General features: G+C 39.1%; 1 protein-coding gene across 18 annotated transcripts in view; it reads left to right on the top strand.

Annotated features, from left to right (window-relative positions):
• The window catches only part of camta1a (calmodulin binding transcription activator 1a), a 422,828-nt gene that overhangs the window by 363,742 nt on the left and 33,399 nt on the right, over nucleotides 1–25,687 (top strand). For all 18 annotated transcript variants that reach the window (XM_083569715.1, XM_083569716.1, XM_083569723.1 and 15 more), the window contains 5 exons: nucleotides 8,830–8,983; nucleotides 13,918–14,058; nucleotides 14,421–16,666; nucleotides 22,279–22,405; nucleotides 22,699–22,833. In XM_083569715.1, the coding sequence (XP_083425841.1) occupies nucleotides 8,830–8,983; nucleotides 13,918–14,058; nucleotides 14,421–16,666; nucleotides 22,279–22,405; nucleotides 22,699–22,833 (2,803 nt within the window). The remainder of the gene's footprint in view (nucleotides 1–8,829; nucleotides 8,984–13,917; nucleotides 14,059–14,420; nucleotides 16,667–22,278; nucleotides 22,406–22,698; nucleotides 22,834–25,687) is intronic.

Consider the following 25,687-nt stretch of genomic DNA (forward strand, 5'->3'; position numbering starts at 1 on the left):
TCCTTAAATGCTTTAATGGATATTCATTCTTCCTGTTTTTTTCGCCCACGTTATGCTAAATTTCAGCTACTTGTATTCATGAGCACAGCTGCGCACACATTCACATACGCAAACACAAACACACACAATGTTGTCTCTTGGTTTAAAACATGAAACTTCTGAACAGACCCTGCCCTCTGCTCTGACCTCATTTGCATGTGACTTATTCCTCCAACGCTCCTTGTCTAAGATCATATGTATAAAAAAACAGGAACATTTGTGAGAACTCATTAGGAAGTGTATAACATGGCGTGTGTGTGTGCGTGTGTGTGTGAGTGTGTGTGTGTTGAGCTGAGAAGTCTCAGCATCTATATTACTCAGACTGCTCCAGGTTTGTTCTTCTGACTAAGCATAAGGTTTGGCAATGGCATTTTGGACTTAAGCTTTGACGCTCTCGGCTGGTAGTCTCTCTCTCTTCTCTTCTGCGCACTGGTCTAGCTAGATGAACATGCGTGCAAGCTAATGGTGTTCTTATCGTCCCTGTGAGTGCTGAGTACAGACCGTTAAGCTTGGAGCTTTTGTCGTTTGCGACAGATAGGAGGAGATGTGCTGGGTAAATCCAGGTCTTTTTGGGTGCTCAGCTCAATGAATCAGGGTTAGCCAGCGGCAAAAGAGTTAAATAAACATCACTAAAATGGTGTAATTAATGCTTTATTCTCATAATACGCTGTCTACTTTAAAATGTACTACCCCAAATGATCTGTTGTTGAGCAGTGATGTCTTAAATCAGCTGTATATCCTTTTATAATGGAAATTTAAAAAATATGCCATAACAGAACAGCTTTTACAAGAACAAAATGTTTAGTCAAAACCTTTTGCCCTGTTTCAGCAGCTTTCACACCCGCTTGTGGCTTTCTCCCTTTTGTTTTACTGGGCAATCTGTGAAGGTTTCAGCCCTTCATCTAAACATTAATATAATCGCGAGTGAACACAACACTATTTGTGAAACAGTTTGATTTGATATTGATGTCTAATGTCCACTGAAATGTTTAAAAAATGAAATGTGGTCACGTCACAGTGAGTCAACTTTAATAATAAAAAATGCCCTCAAAGGCTGCGAATCGTGCTATAAAATAGAGTAACTAAACAAATAATTATACAGGGAAGAGAATGAAACAATTTTTCTGAACAGGATACAGTTTACAATAAAATAAATTATACATTTACACAGTGCTGCTAAATTCTTAAATCTGAAACTAATTGTGTGAAACTAATACTGTGACAGTTATACCTGTAACCCAAATCACAAATATGCAGTATATGTATATGTTAATATGTCTTTCTATAGTAATGAGGTGAATGGTATAGTAAAAGCTTTACATGTTCTAAGTTTATTAATTGACAAAAAAAATTTTTTTTGGATTGAGAGAGTTTGTCTATTCTTCTGTGCTTATTGAGTTTTTTGTGTTATAAAGCTCAAGAGAAGGGTAAAAGAGGCTGCTAAAGGAACTCCCCCACACACACAAAATACGTGCAAACACACACACACACCCACACACACACCCACACACCATGCCCCCAACCTCACAGTAATCTTTGTTATTATTTCAAAAAGTAAAGGCAAGCAAAGGTTTGGTAACATTTCCAAGAAAAAGCCATTGTTCAAGCTGTGTGTTATCTGTATATAGACTCGTTCACTTACTCTGCCATCTTCACTGTCAAAGTTTGTTCTGTCTCTGGCCACAGCTAATCATCCTGAAGCGAATACACATGGCTATTCCTAGCACACACATATTGACTGTGTGTGTGAACCTTCAGGAGCCAGCTGGCAGAATACTACCATGCCTGCTGGATTGCATAGTTGTCTACAATTAGTTATTGTGTTGAAGCTCAAATACAAGCTGCTTTTCCAGCCAAGTCAAGCACATTCACATTCAATAAAAAAAATTGTTTTTGTATATTATATCCCAATCAGAACTCATACATAGTAATTCCTGAAGTGCTAAAACAATTATTTTTAGTGCTTCGTTAATAAATCTGACCCAGACCCCAAAGTATACAGTATAATCAGAAATCAGCCACATAGGGGGATTTAATTACTTGAAATATATAAACTCTGATGGGATGGCATGGTGGTGCAGCGAGAAGCGTTAATCCTGATCTAAGATTACTGTTTGTATGCATGGGTTTCGTCCAGGTTCTCCATACAGTTAGGTTAATTGTCAACACTAAATTCTCCCTCCTTGTGCCAAGTGTTCCCAGGATTGGCTTTGGATATATCACAACCATGGCCAGAATGAAGCAGTTACTGAAGATACAGTGTATTGCAAATGATTTTATATTAATGTAATTTACAGTACAGTTAAACAGAAGTAGCAGTCCAATGGCCAACTTACAATCTACTTCACCTCGTCGTCCTAAAAGGCACTTAGCATGAGGTAGTGATTTCTAATGAATGTCCTTAATAATGAGATATTCCGCTTGCGCAATACCTGCAGTCTGCACACGCTGCAACTCTATCCCAACCTCAAACCCCTTCGGCGCTGAAACAGGCAACGGCCTCTGCCAAGGGAACCACCACCAAACCAACCCTGAACACTGTTTTCAACTATTAATCAATGCTTTAATGAGATTTCCTTCTCTCAACAAAATAGTTTCCCCTTGAGCATGTTGCTATATTTTTGGGCTGCAAAACTCTTGGGACAATATCCAAAATGCTGAAAGAGAAAGGCTTGCAGGAAATTAAATTATATTAGCAGCTGATTTATACTAAAACTTTGGGTGTGTTGGGTGTTTTTTTCTGTTTTGCTTCAGGAGAGAGGAGAGAAAAGGTAAAATCCTTACATAAACGTACTCGGTAGCAATGAAGCACAAGTAGCTTCTAGGCAACATATGCTTTTAGTCCTCTCGGGTTTATAACAGATAACAGATTCGTGTGCAGCTCCAAAGATTACCTGTGTTTGGATGGGTCGTATTTCTGCCACATATGCATTGTAAAACTGGAACAAATATGCTCTGTAGGAGATAGAAGTCTGTGTGTGTATGTGTGTGTGTGTGTGTGTGTGTGTGTGTGTGTGTGTGTGTGTGTGTGTGTGTGTGTGTGTGTGTGTGTGTGTGCGTGTCTGTCTGTGTGTTTATAAGTGAATGTTGTTAGGGTGAGGAAGGTGAATCAGTATGCAGGTATGCATGAATGTGTGGGAGGTTATACACCTGTGCTCCCGAGTGCATTTGTGTGTCTACCTGTTTTTAGAGACTACAATCTGTTCTCGCATTTGCCTGGGTGACTGAGAAACTTGTGAGTGTTCAGGGATAAATTATAGGTCTTTTGGCTCTTTTTTTCATGCATATAAGTGTGTGGTCATGCATTAATATCTGTATCATGTCAACTTCCATCTGTGTGCGTGTGTTTGTACTGACTTGCACACATTCCCAGAGGGCTTTGCCCACACCTCTCATGCTAGTTAAGGATCGAGGGCATTGCCCTGGTGATTAGCACAGCTGGCTACGCCATATGCAGGCAGGATGCTGATTCCCAGTGCATACAAGTGCAGCAGCTTTTTTTGACTGTGTACTTCACTGACCTGGAGAGCGCCTCAGCAATCACCTCAGCGCAAACCCGACTTGTAGCGCACTTCTCCAGCATCGACATGAAAGAGAATAGCTCACCAAAGGTTGCTTTAAAAACCCCTTTTGAAGACAAAGGGCTTTTTTTGGATTACCTTTGGATTTAAATTTCAGATCAGATCTTTTTCCTTTAATCCGATGTAGGTGCTCTTCAAACACCTTGACACTTTCACTGCAAATTTCAGTCAAAATGTTCAGTCACAGGTCCATCCAGCGAATTAAAGCAATACTTGATATTAAGAACTGCAAGTTCAGCTCATAATTCGTACGGTTGCCCTTATCAGCCCAGCACTTAGGCTGAGTCTTCCCAACTTTTTAGAAGGTTATGTAAATTAGCGGTTAAAGGTATAGTCAGCAACTTGGGCAGAAGTTTCAACTCTGAGCCAATAAGGTGTGCTCTACCAATGTCACGCCCCCAAATATAGGTTAAAATTCCTGAATGGTATTACAAGAGGCAGAGTTTTGGAATTGACAAGCAGTTTGATTGATAGCCAAGTAGAGATACTTCCTAATGCTAATGGTTAAATTTTGGTGAAGCACCTCATTATTTTATTAATCATTTTATTGTAATGCCTGAATGTTAGAATTCATAGCTGAGAATTTTACCAAATGCTACAAAATGTTGTTATCACCAAGCCCAACTTAAATATTCTTCTTTGACAGTGGCTTTCAGCTAGAACACTGACATTCTGCTGCTTCCAGTTAACACTCACATGCACGCAAACATGCACACTGCCAGACTGTTTAGTTTTTTTAGATATTTAAAAAATACTTCTTCAAAATCAGCTACAAGTCAAGCTGATAAACATATACAAAAAAGACTTATTATAGTGAAACTATATCTGCACTACCCTACCGGTCTAGGTTTTTGGTCTCTTGTTTCTTATTTTCTCCTTGACAATATCCCATAGATTTTCTATGGGGTTCAAGTCTGGTGAGTTTGCTGGCCACTTTTGGTGCTTTTGGCAGTGTGGGCAGGTACCAAATATTGCTGTAAAATGAAATCAGTATCTCCCTAAAGCTGGTCAGCAGGAGGAAGCATGAAGTGCTCTAAAACTTTCTAGTAGACTGCTGTGTTGACCTTGGACTTGATAAAAAACAGTAACCCAACACCAGCAGATGACATGACTCCCCAAACCACCACTAACTGTGCAAACTTTACACTGGACCTCAAGCAACTTGGATTCTGTGCGTCTTCTCTCTTCTTCCAGACTCTGGGACTTTGATTTCAAAATGAAAGGCTTTATTTTTTTTGCTTTCATCTGAAAAGACAACTTTGGCCCACTGATCAACAGTCCAGTCCTTTTTGTCCTCTGCCCAGGTGAGACACCTCTGATGTTGTCTCTGGTTCAGGAGTGGCTTGACACAAGGAATGCGTCAGTTGTAGCCCATGGATATGTCTGTGCGTGGTGGCTCTTGAAGCACTGACTCCAGCTGCAGTCCACTCTCCCCCAAATACTTGAATCACCTTTTTCTACCACATTTTTTCCTTCCATTAAACTTTCCATTAATGTGCTTGGATACAGAACTCTGTGAACAGCAGCTTCTTCAGCGATGACCTTTTGTGTTTTACCCTCCATGTGCATGGTGTCAGTGATCGTCTTCTGGACAACTATCAAGTCAGCAGTCTTCCCCCATGATTGTGTAGCCTGAACCAGACTGAGACACCATTTAAAGGCTCAGAAAACCTTTGCAGGTGTTTGGATTTAATAAGATGATTAGAGTGCGATACCATGAGTCTCCACTATTGAACTTTTTTACAATATTCAAAGTTTCTGAGATAATGAATTTTGGGTTTATATATATATATATAAGTATGTATATATGTATATATACACACACACACACACACACACACACACACACACACAGAGAGAGAGAGAGAGAGAGAGAGAGAGAGAGAGAGAGAGAGAGAGAGAGAGAGAGTAAGAGAGAGAGAGAGAGAGAGAGAGAGAGAGAAAGAGAGAGAGAGAGAGAGAGAGAGGTATTTTAATTAAAAAGCATTGCTGGATTTAAAGATAATAATAATTAAAACATTTATAAACTATAAAGAAAAAAGCATTTTTTTATGTTTGCACACAGGACTCTATTTAACATCGACACCATCTCTCACTGCTGCTTCTTCTTGTAAATGATCGCTGCTTTGTGTGTTTAGTAATTACATTGCACCCTCATGTGTAGAATTTACAATTATGACAAATTATTTAAATTAGCCTAATAAAAGTTTTTAAATTTTATAATGTAGTCGACTGAATTCATTTATTTCATTAATTGTGCTATGTCGACCTTCGATTAATCTTTAACAACCTTTTTTTAACAACTTTAATTTTCTTAATTTAGATTTCACTGTTCCTGATTACAACTTGAACATGTATAGAGTCGATGTGATTCGTGCTTTATGCTTTATGGAAGCGGTTCTGTCAAAACAGAGGCATAGAAAGGCTGAGGTTATTTAAGTGGATTTTATAATTAGAGTGATGAATGAACTGGAAGATAGTTGTATGTGTAGTAAGTAATTGCACGTTGAAGAAGGTGTGGTTGCCATGGATCTGCTGTTTATACCCCTGTCATTGCTTCTCTTTGTTTCTCTCCACAGAGATGATATTATGTGGCTCGATTTACAGTATAATGTGTACAGTCTTTCAGTATTCACTAATCTTTCTTTGTGTGTGTGTGTGTGTGTGTGTGTGTGGGCCTATGGGTTGGTATGCGTGTGTACAGTAGGGATGGTCCAGTCAGTGGCCTCTGCTTAGATTAATGGTGCAAGCAGAGAGGCAGTCCAGGCTAGCAGCGCCTTGATTTATTCACCACTTAACACTGATGAAGCTTCCAACAGCACACACTGTTATGTTGGCAGCACATTTTTCTTTATCACATGGCTTTGCTAGTCTACATTTGCGTGTGTATGTGCGTGTGTGCGTGTGTGCGTGTGTGTGTGTGCGTGTGTGCGTGTGTGTGTGTGTGTGTGTGTGTGTGTGTGTGTGCAATGACTGGAAAAGGCTTTTGTTTTAATCTGTATGTGCATCTGTGTGTGTTTGTAATGAATAATATATATATATATATATATATATATATATATATATATATATATATATATATATATATATATATATATATATATACAGTGAGGAAAATAAGTATTTGAACACCCTGCTATTTTGCAAGTTCTCCCACTTAGAAATCATGGTGGGGTCTGAAATTATCATCGTAGGTGCATGTCCACTGTGAGAGACATAATCTAAAAAAAAAAAATCCAGAAATCACAATGTATGATTTTTTTACTATTTATTTGTATGATACAGCTGCAAATAAGTATTTGAACACCTGAGAAAGTCAATGTTAATATTTGGTACAGTAGCCTTTGTTTGCAATTACAGAGGTCAAAAGTTTCCTGTAGTTTTTCACCAGGTTTGCACACACTGCAGGAGGGATTTTGGCCCACTCCTCCACACAGATCTTCTCTAGATCAGTCAGGTTTCTGGCCTGTTGCTGAGAAACACGGAGTTTGAGCTCCCTCCAAAGATTCTCTATTGGGTTTAGGCCTGGAGAATGGCTAGGCCACGCCAGAACCTTGATATGCTTCTTACAGAGCCACTCCTTGGTTATCCTGGCTGTGTGCTTCTGATCATTGTCATGTTGAAAGACCCAGCCTCGACCCATCTTAAATGCTTTAACTGAGGGTAGGAGGTTTTTCCCCAAAATCTCGCAATACATAGCCCCGGTCATCTTCTCCTTAATACAGTGCAGTCGCCCTGTCCCATGTACAGAAAAACACCCCCAAAGCATGATGCTACCACCCCCATGCTTCACAGTAGGGATGGTGTTCTTGGGATTGTACTCATCATTCTTCTTCCTCCAAACACGTTTAGTGGAATTATGACCTAAAAGTTCTATTTTGGTCTCATCTGACCACATGACTTTCTCCCATGACTCATCTGGATCATCAAAATGGTCATTGGCAAACTTAAGACGTGCCTGGACATGTGCTGGTTTAAGCAGGGGAACCTTCCGTGCCATGCATGATTTCAAACCATGACGTCTTAGTGTATTACCAACAGTAACCTTAGAAACGGTGGTCCTAGCTCTTTTCAGGTCATTGACCAGCTCCTCCCGTGTAGTTCTGGGCTGATTTCTCACCTTCCTTAGGATCATTGAGACCCCACGAGGTGAGATCTTGCATGGAGCCCCAGTCCGAGGGAGATTGACAGTCATGTTTAGCTTCTTCCATTTTCTAATGATTGCTCCAACAGTGGACCTTTTTTCACCAAGCTGCTTGGCAATTTCCCCGTAGCCCTTTCCAGCCTTGTGGAGGTGTACAATTTTGTCTCTAGTGTCTTTGGACAGCTCTTTGGTCTTGGCCATGTTAGTAGTTGGATTCTTACTGATTGTATGGGGTGGACAGGTGTCTTTATGCAGCTAACGACCTCAAACAGGTGCATCTAATTTAGGATAATAAATGTAGTGGAGGTGGACATTTTAAAGGCAGACTAACAGGTCTTTGAGGGTCAGAATTCTAGCTGATAGACAGGTGTTCAAATACTTATTTGCAGCTGTATCATACAAATAAATAGTTTAAAAATCATATATTGTGATTTCTGGAATTTTTTTTTTTTAGATTATGTCTCTCACAGTGGACATGCACCTACGATGAAAATTTCAGACCCCTCCATGATTTCTAAGTGGGAGAACTTGCAAAATAGCAGGGTGTTCAAATACTTATTTTCCTCACTGTATATATATAAAATGTATATTTAATTTTTTTAATGCTACTCTTTACTATGACATCGCAAAGCAATGATTATGAGAGAGAATTGGTGTTATTTACAAGGGCTCAATATGCTTTCAGAATGCATTTCTTAGTCATAATCTGTCAATTGAAGAAATTTATCCAGCTAACACTTGGTGCCCGAGCATAGCTGCACTAAGACTCCTTAAGTATGAGAACGCAGTGAAGTGCATCGCCCCACTCTCAAGGTGAATACGACCTCATTAGAGGAAGGCAGAGGTGATCTTTACAGCTTTAAAGGAAAAAAAATACAAACAAATGAAGATATTTAAATTTGTCTGGCTCGCTTGGTATCTTCGCTGAACCTGATATTGTTTGTGTGTGTTTATTTGTATTTCTGTGGATGTAAGATCATGTCTAGGACTTTTAATAGCACACATGTTGTGTTGCTAATGCTGACTTATTGGCTTGAGCTCTTTTCTTCTCTGATGTGCCCTTAGAATCCAGACATTGTCTTGGTGCACTACTTAAACGTGCCAGCCATAGAAGACTGTGGAAAACCATGCGGGCCAATCCTGTGTTCCATCAACACAGACAAGAAGGAATGGGCCAAGTGGACCAAGGAGGAACTTGTCGGGCAGCTCAAACCAATGTGTGAGTATCATTTAGGTCCTGCTCTTCACCTTCACTTGAAGAGAGGACTCGAGTTTAGAAATACACAAAGGGGACATGTTATTTACACAGCTGTTCCCTTTAAAATGTGTTAGTATATCTGTCACAGTGTTATGTCAGGCTTCTTTTTGCATATATTCCAGCCCAGGGAATATAGGTTCAGCCACCATTTAAAACAAAGCTGCTGAGATCAACTACTTTTCTTTCCCACATCATTATGATTCATTCATTTATCTTTTGTAAGCTCTTTATCCTAGTCAGGGTCAAAGTGAGTTTCTTCGGGAGCACTGGGCGTGAGGCGGGAATACACCCGGGATGAGACACAAGTCTATCACAGTCAGCACACCACACACACACACACACACACACACACACACACAAACACACACACACACACACACACACACACACACACACACACACACACACACACACAGAGTGTGTTTCTACCTGCATGTTTTTGTAAGTAAAATCCAGAGAACCCAAGGGATGTGGGCATGACAAGAATACGGGAAACTCCACACAGACAGTAAACTGAGCTCAGTGCATGCTGCTCCTTTGAAAAAAAAAAAATAATAATATGACCACTATTGGAGCTAAGCCCAAAACTGAGAGTAATCCGTAATCAAAAATCCTTATTGAATTTTTGCAAAATAGTGTGATGGCTGTTACAATAAATGTAAGCTATGACAGGTTATAAGGTAATTCGTAAAGCATACGATTTATTTTTCATTGCAATTAGCTTCAGAGGCAGCAGAGGGCTCTGAACGTTCTAAACCACTCATTTAAGATCATTAGTATAATTTTTGAGACCCATTAGATCTATTAAACTTGGTCCCATTCTTTTTAGGTTTTCTTTTGTATGCTTTTGTGTTTAATGTTTTACATTATTCACATCCTAAACATGTAATGCACCTTTAATGTTAAATGAGATGATGATGATGGTTTGATTCCAACCAAGAAAACACTTTAAAGACATGTATTTACAAAGGTTTCAGGGAAAAAAAAGGAAGATGTTTTCTAGGCCTAGCACTGAGGGTGTGCTCTAAGACGTAGCACTGTTTCCGTGTCTGGGTGCGCCGCTTGTCTGGGCCTCCTCTCTTCTTTGGCTAACACAGCAAGCATGCACTGGCTTCCCGGCATTCAGTGGAGGAGAGCAGTGGTGTTATTGATTGATGCGAGTGTGTAGGAGGAAGAGTGTCTGACTCACCAGAAATCCTTCACACATATGCTTCCCGCCGGAGTCTCCTTATAGAGAATGCACAGGATGTTCGCTACTACGTGTGGGTGTTTATGAAAAAAGTGGTCCAGGTCAGAAAGTGAATCTGAGGACACATCTTTAATTAGGGCAGAGCAGGAAAAGTAGTGATGTGATGGCGTTTGCATGCCACCTTGTAAGTACAAGTCTCTGTGCCTGACGAGCAGCACGGATCGTTTGAACTGGGACTGGACTGTCAATGTAATGAATATATGAAGCCTTGGCTTTGCTGTCAGCACTTTTGGAGGCAGCTGTGTGAATGCAGACGGCATTCTAATTGCATGCACTTTGTGCCATTACCTTCTGTGGCAATCAATTAAATGCCCCCCACCTTCCCGACTTCAGGACAGACAAGTAAACAAAGTTGTTTATTACACCTGCTGTCTGATCTACATTAAACAGTTTGCAGTAATGCATTAAGTCATTAACTTTCTAAAGGGTGCAAACAATGGCAGAAAGTTGGAACATCTCAAATCAGCCGTGCTACTCTGCAAGTCCAGTGACACTGTTACCGTCTCTGTTCCTAGTGTCAAATGACCAGAAGAGAATCTTAACTGAGGAGCAACAGTACCACCTAGTGGTAACTCATTGGCTGTGCAGCAGCCTTTCACGCTTTAATAATTTCCAACAGATAAATTGTACACTGTATTATCCTTGCATAATTCATGTGTACATTATACATCATGCCTACAATCGTAACATGTTTCACTGAGTGGTCCGTATCTTACACAAACATCTATGCATAAGGTAGGAATGGAATAACTGAACATCCCCATAATTCTCACTTTGAATTTCTTAGTCCTCAGAGAAAGCCTCCTTATGTTGTGAGAGATAACAGGTTTGAAAAGGAGTCATGTGTTATTTTAGGTTTTCACTAATACATTGCCTAAATATCCTGGGATTTTTCCAAGTTATCTAATATGCTTGCTTGTGTTCCGGGTATTTATTTAAATATTATGATCTATTTCTACAAAATGTTGGTACATTCTTGCAAATGTAGACAATCATTCCTTTCCTATTGTCATATTTACAAGAACATACACAGGCTCTTAGTATAAGTGCTGTATAAGTGGGATTAGATGTCACAAGCAGCCTAGCTTGCCTCACATCATCCAGCTAATATAATAAATTAACCCAAAACCATGCCTGATGCTCATTCAAATTTCTGTACACTTACAATTTTTATGTATAAATGCTATAGATGAAGTGACTGTTTTGTGGAAACTGGCTTCTTCTTAGTACACTTTCTTCAACAGAAAGAAAATACCTAGTGCAATTTACTGCTTCTCTGATATTTACACTGTCACTCACAATGGCTTTTGTTTACATCACATAAAAGATGTATTAAAATATATAGTGTGAATGGTTCACTACTGCAAACAGTTGAGACAGACTACTCCCCAAACCACACACTATTGTTCTGAATTGCCGTCTAGTGTTTGAAACAGATGGTGGCACACTATTGTGTATGGAAGTATGCGATTTAGGGATGGTGCACCTGTTTCCCAGAAGACAGAACTATCCATAACCATCATCTAACTGCACTTTCATTGTAAACTGGAAAGGCAGAGGAGGGCAGCCTTCAATTGTTTTTTTATTAAAACTACACATTTAAAAAACAAATCATTTATTATTGATTTTGGAGAAAAATCATTTTAAATGATTCAGACACACTGAGGTGTAATTTAATACTACGTTCTGTATCTGTATTGGTTTCAAATATCCATATCTGGATTTGGATTTAAAACTAGAGTGAACGTGGACTGAATGTTTTTGAAAGAAAATTAAAATAGAAGTAGCAATGGCAGCATGCCCTGAATTCTTGCTCATCTACATAGTTATTATTCTTGTTTGCATATGTCAGCGTTATTTTCTAATGATTTTTGGTTATATATGCAATCCAAACAGGCAGTAACTAATAATGAATGAATGTAAATATGTGGTATTTCTTGTTTATTTCTGCCCACAAGCTTTATATCTCACTGTTTGAACTTGCTGACATGAAAATAAAATGCTTCCGCACACATGATTTTTATTGTGTCCTGTGGGATCTGCAAATACCAGCCAGATACCCTGTAAACCTTTTGGTAAACTTTCCAAAAAACTCTATATTTATATTTAAATGTTTCTGTTTCTGTTTGTGTTTATAGAAGAATGAGTATCTCTTCATTCTGAATAATGTATTTATATTTATAGCATACACAGAAAGGCAAAAACATGATTGAATAAAACATACTGTGTGTATAATTCCTCTAAAAGGCTGCCAGGCAAAGTCATGTGATCAGGTGTGTATTGATTAAATGTTCCGGCATTGGCTAAATAAGAGAGAAATTGGTGCCCTGCGACTTAACCTCACACTTAAAGGAGTGCACATGCCAAAGTTGTGATGTGTTTAAAAAAAATATCATAGACTACATTTGACCATGGTAAGTATTGCACCGTCTTTGCAATACAGTCCAAATCCTGATTCATTGTTTAGCAGAAATGAGCAGAAAACCTCTTCTGTTTCTGACTCGAGCTGCCCCAGTACTCCCTCCGGCCCCTCTTTGAAGCCTCACTCACTTCGACGGATTTGTTTGGAAGTTTACGCCAGAGTGGGTGTAATGTGTTATGGCATGTTGCAGGGTTTTTCTGGCCAAGCGCTGAGCTCGTTGGGGCACAGCCACTTGCTGTGTGTGACAGCTGCTGTGCTTTCTTTTTTCGTGCTTATTCATACAGCAGCATCCTTTTCTCTATCTGTTTCTGTATTCCTCTGTTGTTTCGTGCTCTCCACCCCTCTGTGACTTCGCCCTGCTTTACGAGAGGTGGAGGAACAAAGCCAGGCTCATATTAGGGGCTGCAAAAATGTTTGATATTTTAATGTGCTCCGCTTCAGAAATATTTCTTTTTTCCTATGAAAGCAGGAGACAGTGCTACGGCAGGACTATCAGGAGTGCACGCTCGACTGTTGCACTGCTTAAAAAAAAGGTCTTTCAGCAGTTCTTTGTCAATTCAAAAACTATAAGCCATGTTACATGACACATCTTGTGATTATACTTCTAATCAAGCACACCTGGTCCCAATAACACACACACACTATTTAAATAACCTCCAAAAAATTATTTTAAATAATAACATCCAAAGAATATTTTAAGTATTTTGTGAATATTACACAAGTACTTAAATACCTTTTTCTATCACATTGTTTACACATGCACACTAATATTTTGCCAGACTTTCCACTCATTTACTGTATACTGTTGGGGAAAAAGGTTCCATCTATGTTCAACCCTGCTACAGAGATTGCCCTTTTAGAAAAGTACCCAGAACTTGAAAACCAAGAAGTGGAACTGAAAAACAGTATAAAGCTTAGTATAACTAAATATAACAATGATAAGAATTAGCAACTAAACAAAGGTAAAGTAGGGTATAAATAGATAGTCTAAACAGGATAGATAGTCTAATCAATAATTAAATTAGAAAACACACCAAAGACATGATGTGGCGCAATAACAGTTTTCAGTCAAAACAAAAGCATGTGTCAGTGTACAAAAATCACATTCAAAGAAATCAAAACAAAATATAAGCAGTAGCTGGAAATTGTTAGACCTAACAAGTGAAAACAAAGCTTGGCAGGTACACTGTACACCCAATGACAGTTGTGTTTCCTTTTTTCCAGTTCATGGCATCAAGTGGACTTGCAGCAATGGGAACAGCAGCTCTGGTTTCTCTGTAGAGCAGCTGGTGCAGCAGATACTGGACAGCCATCAGACCAAACCTCCTCCCCGGACCCATAACTGCCTTTGCACAGGCACACTCGGTAAGAATGCTTTGTAATCATGACACAAGAGGACTCTAGAAAGTTAGAAAGGTTAGTGATTGTTTCTGTTATTTACTCTGAGGCTACACATGTAAATGTTATATCTAATGTTATAGTGTATTAAATTATATTTTTCTTTGAATAAAGAAAAATATTTATTCACACTGTTTTTGATCAGCTGAAAATGCACCAAAGGTGCCACAACCCATTAGCATTTTTTTTCCGGTGTGATTTATTTGTAATGTCTGAGAATAGCTATTAACAGTTCTCATTCCTATTCATGATAGAGACTAAACATACTCCTCTGTTGTCGAACTGGGAAGGTTGCCATTCTAAATGTTTTGGCTTTGTGTCTCTGTCAGGTGCTGGGAGCAGTGTTCACCACAAGTGTAACAGTGCTAAACACCGTATTATCTCTCCTAAAGTGGACCCACGCACTGGCACCTACAGCAGTGGCCACTCCGAGCTGCAAAACAGTGATGTGTCAGAAGGCAAAACAGAACACAGTCATGCTGGGGGAAAAGCAGGCACAGGGGCCACAGGGGGGGCTACATCACGAGAAAAGCGCAATGGAAAAGTGCATAAGCCTTTACTACTGCACCAGAATAGCACTGAGGTTTCATCTACCAACCAAGTGGAAGTTCCAGATACCACTCAGAGCTCACCAGTGTCGATCAGCAGTGGCTTAAACTCAGACCCTGATATGGCTGACAGCCCTGCTGTTACAGGTATGAGTCACGTGGCCTCAGTAATGAGCAGCCTATCTCAGAGCGTCTTCATGTCAGAGGTACCAGGTGATCCAGTCTATAGTATGTCCCCAACAGGAGGTGCTAATACTCACCTCATGGGCCCTGATGCCACCTCCCATGGACTGGTGCTCACTGTCACCTCTGACAGCCATAAGTTTGCCTTTCCAGGCAGTGGCGGCACTGAGGCAGGCACACCAGGAGCCACGGATGGACTTGCTATGCTCTCTGCAGCTGGCGTGTCTGAGGAGCTTATCCTTTCAAGCAGCCTGGATTCAAACATCAAGCTACCAGAAACCACAATGAACTTTGACCCAGACTGCTTCTTAAATAATCCGAAGCAGGGCCAAACTTATGGGGGCAGTGGACTAAAGCAAGAGAATGGTTCTTCAAGTACTTGCTCCTCTGTAGCCAGCACCAACGGCCTACAGCACTCTCCATCAATGTCCAACTCTAACTTCAGCTTTAGTGCAGAGATCATCAAGAACATCAAGACTGAGGACACCTCTTTCGAACAGCAGCTGGCCAAGGAAAGTGGCTACCAGATGGGGGCAGTAGTAAGCTGTAGTGTATCCAATGGTTCAGGCCCTCAGAACACACTAACTTTAACCCCAGCAGGCTCACTACTGCATTCTGGAGGAGGACTGAGTCCCAGCACAACCTTGGAGCAAATGGATTTCAGTGCCATTGATGCAAAGCCTGACTTTTCCTCCAGTTCATCAGTGGGTTATGATCAGGCAATGACCAACACTCATCTGGCCCATCAAAGCCACTCACCCAGTTTTTTTCTTCAAGACACATCACAGTCAGCTCAGAATCAGCAAGGCAGGCAAAATTCAGGCCAGAAGAGCCATTTAATGGAGCACAACACACATGATAGGACCTATATGGGCCTACAAGTGGTCAAAACAGATTCACCTGGTTCCAATGGCCACTTACACCACCACCATGGCCACCAAAGCCAGCACAGACCCAACTGTAATGGAAGTTCAGCCACAGAGAATCAAGGACAGGGTGGATCTCTTCAATTGCTACAGTATTCAGGAGGCTTTAATAGCCTTGGGACAGACCATGAGGATGTGGTTGGTCATGATCAGGCTGGCAGTACAGCTTCCAATCAGGCCAGTGGGGCTGAGACCAGATCAGATGGCTTACTCAAGGCTGGTGATCACCTGCAGGCCTGTGCAGGGGGCAACACAGAGGGTGGAGGTTCAGAGCATTACCTGCAGCAAGGGTCTGAGAACGGAGTAAGCAATGACACCATGGCTATAAGAAATGGGAATTCAAACGACAGCACTAATGGCCAGCAGCAGCTTCAGCCTCTTCTACAGGGGGCAGGGCTGGTACAGGGGCTCTACAACACCGTGAGTACCCACCAAAACCTGAATGGAGCTGGAGCTGGCAGTACAGCAGGCACTGGCATGGAAATCAGTCTGGATCATTTTGACATCTCCTTTGGAAACCAGTTCTCCGACCTCATTAATGACTTCATTTCAGTGGATGGAGGAGTTACTACTGTGGGTTCTGGTGGGGCACTCTATGCCCACCAGCTTGTGGCATCACCTGGTGCAGATGGGCAGGCAGCCTCAGGAGGAAACCAGCAGCAGTCCCAGGGCGATGGAAACAACAGAGCAACTCGATACACTACTTCCGACCTCTGCCTCCAGCCTTGCTGCAGTCCCCAAGGTCTAGGTGCTGGAACAGCTGGTGCAGGGGCCTCAGGGGACACAGGCTCACTTTCCTACATGCATGTAGCTGATGTTGTGTCAGCAGCAGTGGCACAGGGCACACTGGGCATGCTCCAGGCCACGGGGAGGCTTTTTATGGTGACTGACTACTCCCCAGAATGGTCCTACCCAGAGGTAAGTTAATTTAATTCCAAGTGAAACAGATGATTAACATATGCTGACAGTTAGGTACATTTGTTTCAAGAATTTACAATGCTAGATTAATTATAAGCAGCATGAAAATCATCTCTCACCTCTTATTACACAATTTTTCTCAGATAATAACCTTGCCTGGCTTCTAGGTTTCAGCTACAAGCCGGCAAGCTTTGCATTTCAATAAGTAGTAAGTCTGCCTTTTGCGTGGATGGTAAATTTTTCAGAACACTGGTTAAAACTGATAAATCACAATAAAAGGAAAACCTCTAAACTGAAGATGCAGGACTGAGCATAATACACATTTATGTCATATAAGTATTTCAGACTAGTGAATAGGAAACAAAGTTCACGACAGAAAATTACCAAAGACCAAACGTGTTTTTTTGTTTGTTTGTTTTTTTGTTATTATTATTATTTTAACTCTGATGCCCTTAAATTGTATTCAATTTATAGATGTAAAGCTGAGCATGTAAACCACTCACTCCTGTTTAGTATTCTCCACTAAGGGGCGCTGTTATCTCTTTATGTAAGAGGTCCCCAACCTTTTTTTGCACCAAGAACCGATTTCACGCAAAACAGTTTTTCCAAGGGGTGGGGTTTGACCCAGTAATGTGTATATAATATTACTTGTAGACATATATGACTTTATTATTAAATTATTTGTTACATATTCAGTAATAACTCGGTACTCGTCAGTTTCAGCACTCGCCTCGAGTTTCGGTACTAATTACTAATTATATATATATATATATATATATATATATATATATATATATATATATATATATATATATATATATATATATATATATATATATATATTTATTTATTTATTTATACACAAGTGGGGCTACATAGAAATAGCACTGCACAAGTGCCTGGACATGCATCTCTTTTTTTTATAAATAAAAAATATTAAATAGACAATAATTGTTCTCAACTGCACAGTACTGCATCTACCTGTCTTTGACATGGTTTCTTCTTGAAAAAATCTTGAAAGTATTGCTGGACTTTGTCCCCTTTCTATTTTTTCCCACAAAATTCAAAAAAATAAACAAAACATTAAATTATTCATCAATATTACATAAATAGTAGATTTAATAGCCATATTTTCATCTCATTAAAGACAAAATCATTTAAAAGTGAAGCTGTTCTTGGACATTGCAAAAAAAAAAAAATACATATAGACCCACGCATTGCATTGTTTATTCAATGCAAGCAGGTATTTACTATTCTACATCTTAAAATTCCAAGTCTCAGAATGCAAACAATTAATAATTTAGCGTTTACTACGTTACTGCAGACTATTTGGGAAGGTGATTGTAGGAGGTGGCAAAAGTACACACATCCTTCATTTAAGTAGAAGTACAGATACTTATGTTTTAAAATACTCGGGTAAAAGTTGAAGTACTGACTATACATGTACTTAAGTAAAAAGTACCCATTACTTCTACCTGTTTTAGTGTCATGCTGGTAACTGGACTCCACATCATATTAATAATAGCTGTCAGTCGCATGATTTTCAAGGGTTAACTCACGATTAATCACAATTTATTCGCACATTTTTATCTGAATGTACCCTCAAATTAATACTTTTCGATTTTCATGAAAAATGGGCATGGACAAACATGGATGCTTTATGCAAATGTATGTTTATTATTAGTGAAACCAAACTCAACATAGAGCATGAAGAAATAATATTCTTGTAAATGCTTTAAAGTAATTATGGTGTTTTAAATTACATAAATCATCAGGACACCAAACGTGACCTTTGTTTTGTTTTTACGCGGACGGGTAATGAGGTGAAACCGGAGAAACTATACCACTTCTAACTTTCATACTGATTACATAATGCGAAGATATTTGTATTTGATGTGAATTTGTTTATTTAAAAGATATTTCAAGCTTTCTATTTATATATTTATTGTGTCTGTGAGGCAAGTATTCGTTTAGATTCAGGTTGTTATAATTGTGTGTCTGTGAATAGAGATGGCAGAGAGCGCCCCCTGTCTGTTTTCTTCATTTTACAAAAGCACAGTGTTTTGTTGTTATTATGAGTGTATAACAATAAAGGTAGACCCTTTACAGATTATGTATTTCTCTTATCTGTACGTTCAAAAAAATGTCAGAATAATTTTTACAAATTTAAGTTTGTTTCGCCGTTATGAGGAAAAAATTAATTGGCACATTTGTTGACCCCAGAGGGTTCATTGTGATCATCATGGCAGATTTTAGAGCTGATTTGAGAATTGGCGCATCAGTAAAACAGTGGAGTTTATTTATTTTATATCTGAGTAAAAGAAAGGATATCGTGAATAAACGTGTTGCCCTGAAGGTTTTAATTTCACCTCTTTTATATTTATATTTTTAATAAAAATGGTCAAACAGAAATGCGCGCTGCATTAATCGCTCGTTAATATAATTAGAGCCGTTAAAATCAATTTGCATTTTGACAGCCCTAATTAATATATTATTACAAAACAAATTAAAAATGTTGTTACCTAATGAATGTATCCAGGCTGAACATCCACCAGCAGAGAAAAAAATTATAATGATAAGGTGATCAGGAATACCTCTGTTCTCAGTCATGTTTACATCGCTGACTCCCTCTGTCTCATCCATGTTAACCCCATATTTCTTGTTGCCTTCTGCTTTGCTTGTTGTTAGCTTCATAAACTATTCTACATCTGTAGTGTGTGAGAGACAGGAAATGATACACCAGTGGATTAAAAAAGCTACGTAATAACAGGAAATTTGTTGATGGGCTGAAAAGGCGTGCAGTAAAAAGAAAAAATATTGACTTCTTTTTCTTTTTCTTCTTTTTCTTCTTCATTCGGCTTCTTCCATTAGGGGTTGCCTCACCGGATCATCCATGTCTCCATGCCCCCTGTCTACCTGCATGTATTTCCTCACCACATCCATAAACCTCCTCCTTGGTATTCCTTTTTTCCTCCTTCCTGGTGGCTCCATCCTCAGCATTTTCCTACTGATATACCCCATGTCCCTCCTCTGAACATGTCCAAACCATCTCTATCTCGCCTCCCTCACCTTGTCTCCAAAACGTCCCACATGGGCTGTTCTTCTAATAAACTAATTTCTAATCCTGTCCATCGTCGTCACTCTCAACGAAAACCTCAACATCTTCAGCTCTTCTACCTCCAGCTTCACCTCCTGTCTTTTAGTCAATGCCACTGTCTCTAAACCATACAACATCACAGGTCTCACCACAGTCCTATAAACTTTCCCTTTCACTCTTGCAGATACCCTTCTATCACAAATCACTCCTGACACTCTTCTCCACCCACTCCACCCTGCCTGCACTCTTTACTTCCCTTCTCTAACACACTCTCCATTACTTTGCACTGTTGACCCCAGGTACCTGAACTCCTCCACCTTCTCCACCTCTTCTCCCTGCAACTGCACCACTCCACTGCCCTCACTCTCATTCACACACATGTACTCTGTCTTACTCCTACTGATTTTCATTCCCCTTCTCTTCAGCGCATACCTCCACCTTTTCAGGCTGTTTTTAACCTGCTCCCTACTCTCATCACAAATCACAATAACATCCGCAAAAATTATAGTCCAGGGAGACTCCTGTCTGACCTCGTCCGTCGATATGTCCATCACCACTGCAAACAGGAAAGGGCTCAAAAATGATCCTTGATGCAGTCCAACCTCCACCTTGAACCAGTCTGTTGTTCTTCTGCACACTTCACTGCTGTCACACTGTCCTGCACCACCCTCACATACTTCTCTGACACACCAAACTTCCTCATACAATACCACAACTCCTCTGTCAGCACCCTGTCATAAGCTTTCTTTTAATCCACAAACACACAATGCAACTTCTTCTGACCTTCTCTATACTTCTCCAACATTCTCAAAGCAAATAATGCTTCTGTGGTGCTTTTCCTCGACATGAAACCGTACTGTTGTTCACAGATGGTCACCTCTTCTCTCAGTCTGGCTTCCACTACTCTTTCCCATAACTTCATAATGTGACTGATCAACTTTATTCCCCTGTAGTTACTGCAGGTCTGCACCTCTCCATTATTCTTAAAAATAGGTAACCAGCACACTCCTTCATCTTCTCACCCTCCAAAATTTAGTTAAACAACCTAGTTAAAAACTCCACTGCCATCTCTCCTAAACATCTCCATGCTTCTACTGGTATGTCATCTGGTACTACAGACTTTCCACTCTTCATCCTCTTAATCACTGCTCTCACTGCCTCCTTACTAATCCTATCCACTTCCTGCTTCACCATCTCCACATCATCCAACCTTCTCTCGCTCTCATTTACCTCGTTCATCAGCTGTTTAAAATACTCCTCCATCTTTTTAACACACTCTCCTCACTAGTCAACACATTTCCATCTCCATCCTTTAATTGTCTAACTTGCACATCCTTCCCAGCTCAGTCCCTCTGCCTGGTCAACCGGTATAAATCCTTTTCTCCTTCCTTAGTGTACAACTTCTTATACAGCTCATCATATGCCTTTTCCTTGGCTTTGCCACATCCCTCTTTACCTGCTGCCACATCGCTTTATACTCCTCCCTACTTTTCTCATCACTCTGTCAGTCCCAATTCTGTTTTGCAGAATCCTTATGCCTTATAAGAAGTAGAAAGTTCAGATATTTGTGTCAAAATGTAATAAATGAAAGTTGTACAAAAAATAAAAGGTGAAATACAGTACTGATACCAGAAACATTTATTTAAGTACAATAAGAATAAGAATTTTGTATATTTAAATTATGTACTCTTGATAAGCATTGTGAATAAAAGTGTATGTGAAAAGAGAAAATGTGATATATTCAGGGTTCCAAACGAGAAAATTTTATGCTTTGGTTGTGGCCAAACAAATATAAACTGGAGAACACTCAATTACCAAATACTTTTGGGACCTGGGATTGTTTTTCCTATTATAAATTTTAAAAGAGAGAAACGTTTACGTTTACGTTTGCGTTCTAATTTTTTTATTTTTTTTCACAACAGCTTCCAAAGTTGTTTAATACAAAATAATTAGTTCAGTCCTTTTTTCTCTAGAGACAAAAGAATGACATTTTTAACAGCTATTTCATTATTAAACCACCAGAGGGAGGAATTCTCTCTAAAGTGTTGAACATGTTTTCTGTTAAAATGTTAGAGACAGGTTCTTCCACATGATGGCAGCAAACAATTTCATGTAAAACGAGGTAAAATTGTAACATTTAAATAAGAGCTAATCTCTGTTATTTTTCTGGTTTATTGGCAAAATTCAACAAATAAACCAGGAATAATTCTCACTTATGACAAATGCTCTAATTATTATGTTATTCTATACAGTAAGCAGAACAATTTATGTTGTAACCATGTCTTTTCTGTCTTTCATAGGAAGGGGGTAAATATTTGTTTTAAATATCTCTTTATTATAGGATATGTTGTGACAGTTCATATCATGAAAAATCAAATTAGTAAAGCCGTAATTTGTTGCTAGGAAACTGCAGTCAGTTTTTTTTTGTTACAAACACATTTATAATTAAACACATTTTAATGATGATATAAATTGTTAAGCTTGTTAAATTATTGTATGTTTTTGGGTGTGTCAGGGAGGGGTTAAGGTGCTGATCACTGGTCCATGGCAGGAGGCAGGCAGTCAGTACAGCTGTCTGTTTGATCAGATCTCTGTCCCTGCTTCACTGATCCAGCCTGGTGTTCTGCGTTGTTACTGCCCTGGTAAGTCTTCACTCAATTACACACACACAGCCAAAAAAATAGATAATTTTACCAAATCATGCAAAAATGATTATTAAAACTTTAAGTATGTTGTAATTTGTTACAATGAAAAAGCTGCTTTTCGAATATTTCCCTCAAGAGCTCGTTCTTTAATTGAACCAGACTCATACAGCCTCATGAGTTTCTTGTGAGAAACTGTGCATGAGAATTGCTGGCTGAACTCTTGTGCGCATTTAGGATTTTTTTTTCTCTCTGTATTGCTCTAATGTTTTGCTCTGTTTGTCTCCCTGTAGCCCATGACACAGGGCTGGTGACTCTGCAGGTGGCAGTCAGTAATCAGATCATCTCAAACTCGGTGGTGTTTGAGTACAAAGCTCGTGCACTGCCCTCTCTGCCTTCATCCCAGCACGACTGGCTCTCCCTGGACGGTACGGGTACTTTTTTTCTTACTACTGCTCTGTGCTTTTGTCTGGCTCCTGCTGTGGAATCACTGTAACTGTTTTGAGATATTTATTATGACAGATGCTGGTTGAGAAACTGTGATTTGTACAGTGTGTTCATGTTTTCTCTGAAATAGAACCAGTGACTAGTGGTTGAAGTGTTGGTAGATTGTGGTGATTTATGATTCATAATTTACTATGGCATCCAGAGTAATCGGGAACTACTACAAGAAATATATTTTGTAAATATAGGTCAATGTACTTTTAGCCTATTTGTAATTTGAATCCTTATATTTTTTCATGTAAACCTTTGAACTTAGTACTAGCTCAAAGATTAAAGATTAACCAACTACCATTTTAATGCAATTTTGCATTCTAACTTATGAACTTATGGACTTATTTTATTAACTAGAGAAAAAAAACTTGAATCCGTTTCAATCAATACTACTTCATAAATACTATAATGAATCGTTGTTGAGCAAGAAATGAACAAAGCTCAATACCCCTTTAATTTTATCCAAGTATAATATGGCAGTACTTTTTGTACCTCAATGGTATTTTAAGTATTAACCTTAGAGATTTATTATTATTATTATTATTATTATTATTATTATTATTATTATTATTATTATTATTATTATGCTCAGCATTAAAACATATAGATCAAGTTAGAATTTAAATAGGACAGGCTTGATAGTAGTGAAAATGAATTATTTATATAATTGTGGTGTCTTTGCCTGGGGCTTTTTTAATTACCCCACATTTGATTGTCACATTAAAGCTACGTTTAAAAAAAAAAGTGAGAATAGTAGCGGAGAGCTGGTTATCGAGATTTAAAGGGTGTTAATATAACTTCTGTCCTTAGTGCTTGGTGCTGGATCAGTGATGGACCACTAGAGGGGGGCAAAGAGTGTGCAATTAAAACACTGTACTCCAGGTTTGGCCAACCAGTCAGAGACCAACATTTTTCACTGTGTTACCGCAAAGAGCCACATCATACACATGGGCACACACGAACATCACCCATCCCTTCCTCTTACACACACACACACACACACACACTGTCTCACACACACAAACTCTCAGTTCAACCAAGTCCACAATCAAAAATATAATAATTTACAATAGCGTTTTTCTTTTACTATGCATGTTGCTTAGTGGGACTTCTGGCATTCGAGGTCAGAGTGCAACTGTGATTCAATAGCCGTGTTAATGTCCGATATTCTGTGTTCAACAGTGTGGCTGGACAGTTGGACGTCTGATACAATGCGTTTTAGTTTGTGGTTTTCAGAAGACCAGATTTCAACAACGTCACTGAGGCATTATTTAACGAACTCCCTTTCATTGTATGGCTTTTTAGCCTGTGCAATGTTCCAAGCCAAATTAAATTTTCCAAGTCAAATTTAAAGCAACATTTTTGGAAAAATATCTGCTTTTCTGCCTGACTTTTCAAAGTGACTAACTTGTGCTTGTGAAGTTCAGTCCCTTTTGGAAATTCCTGGTTGATGTTAGCATGCAGTGAGCTGAAGTGGCGCTGAAGATTTAAAATGCGCTAATGACACCTGACATAAGGCAGAATTACTTGCCATTACGTTCAACATAATAAATATAAACTCTCCCACTCTGTTAAAAACGTCCTGTGTTCATCTTCATATTTTCCTTCTGCTGTGATTTTTTCCTGCTATTTTGAGAGCGAACTTGACACAAACTGTTTACTTAAAATGTAAGTAAACAATTTGCATATGGAAGTTTGTGTTTGTGGTTTTTTTTAATGTGCGTGTTCGCTTCGCTTGAGTTCAATACGGTATTTTCGTTAAATGCGCATGTGCGTGAGATGAAAATACTGCAAAGTTTCCCAGTAGGGGCAAGCTCATTTAAGTTTTAAAAATACCGTATTGAACCCAAGCGAAGCGAACACACACATTAAAAAAAACACAAACACAAACTTCGATATGAACGTAAGAGCCGCATGAAACCAGGCAAAGAGCTGCATGAGGCTCGAGAGCCGCGGGTTAACCACCCCTGCTATACTCCAATAGCCAATTGAGTGTCCAAAGATTTCTGTGTCACGAGATTTTAATTATTACTTTATTTTAAGATATTATTGACATGGGATGAAGTACAAGATCTTGGCTGGCCTGCTATGGAGCTCTGACCTCAACCCTATTGAACACCTTTGGGATGAATTAGAATGCTGACTACGCCCCAGACTTCCTCACCCTCAAATGTATTATTGCCCTGGTGGCTAAATTACAGCAAATCTTCACCAGCACACTCCATTATTTTGTTTTCCCAGGAGTGTGGAGGATATTAAATTAGCAAGTGGTAAATAAATGTAAAATGATTTTTTCAAATCACACATATGAATCTTATGGTCAGGTGTCTACACATTTTTGTCTGTTTAGTTTAGCTGAACACTTTCCCTGTGTCTTGTAAAATTGCTTTTTATGGCCAGAAAGATTGTGTGCTTTTTTTTATGTTTTTATATATATATTTATTATATATTATATATATTTGTTGATTGATCTTTGCATGTATAGGATTAATACATGTCCAGTATTTAAATTAGGGAAGTGCTATTTTTTTTTTATCATTCTTTACACAGTAAGTATAATTATGAATTCAGATCCAGTTGGCCATAATTATAGATAAGTATAGAGGTTGGTATAGAGCCTGGACAATACATAGAAATGTTATATAGATTCCAAACAGTTATTTTTTAAGAATGGTTCTTACACAAGCAGCTATCCACTTTTCATCCCCTTTTCACAGTCGAAGCACCTCAGATAATCCCATAAATGTGGGGAGCTTGCCCTTATAAAGCCGGGCTTAATAAACTTGA

This window comes from Silurus aristotelis (genome assembly GCF_946808225.1).
Source record: "Silurus aristotelis genome assembly, chromosome: 19".
Lineage (NCBI taxonomy): Eukaryota > Metazoa > Chordata > Actinopteri > Siluriformes > Siluridae > Silurus > Silurus aristotelis.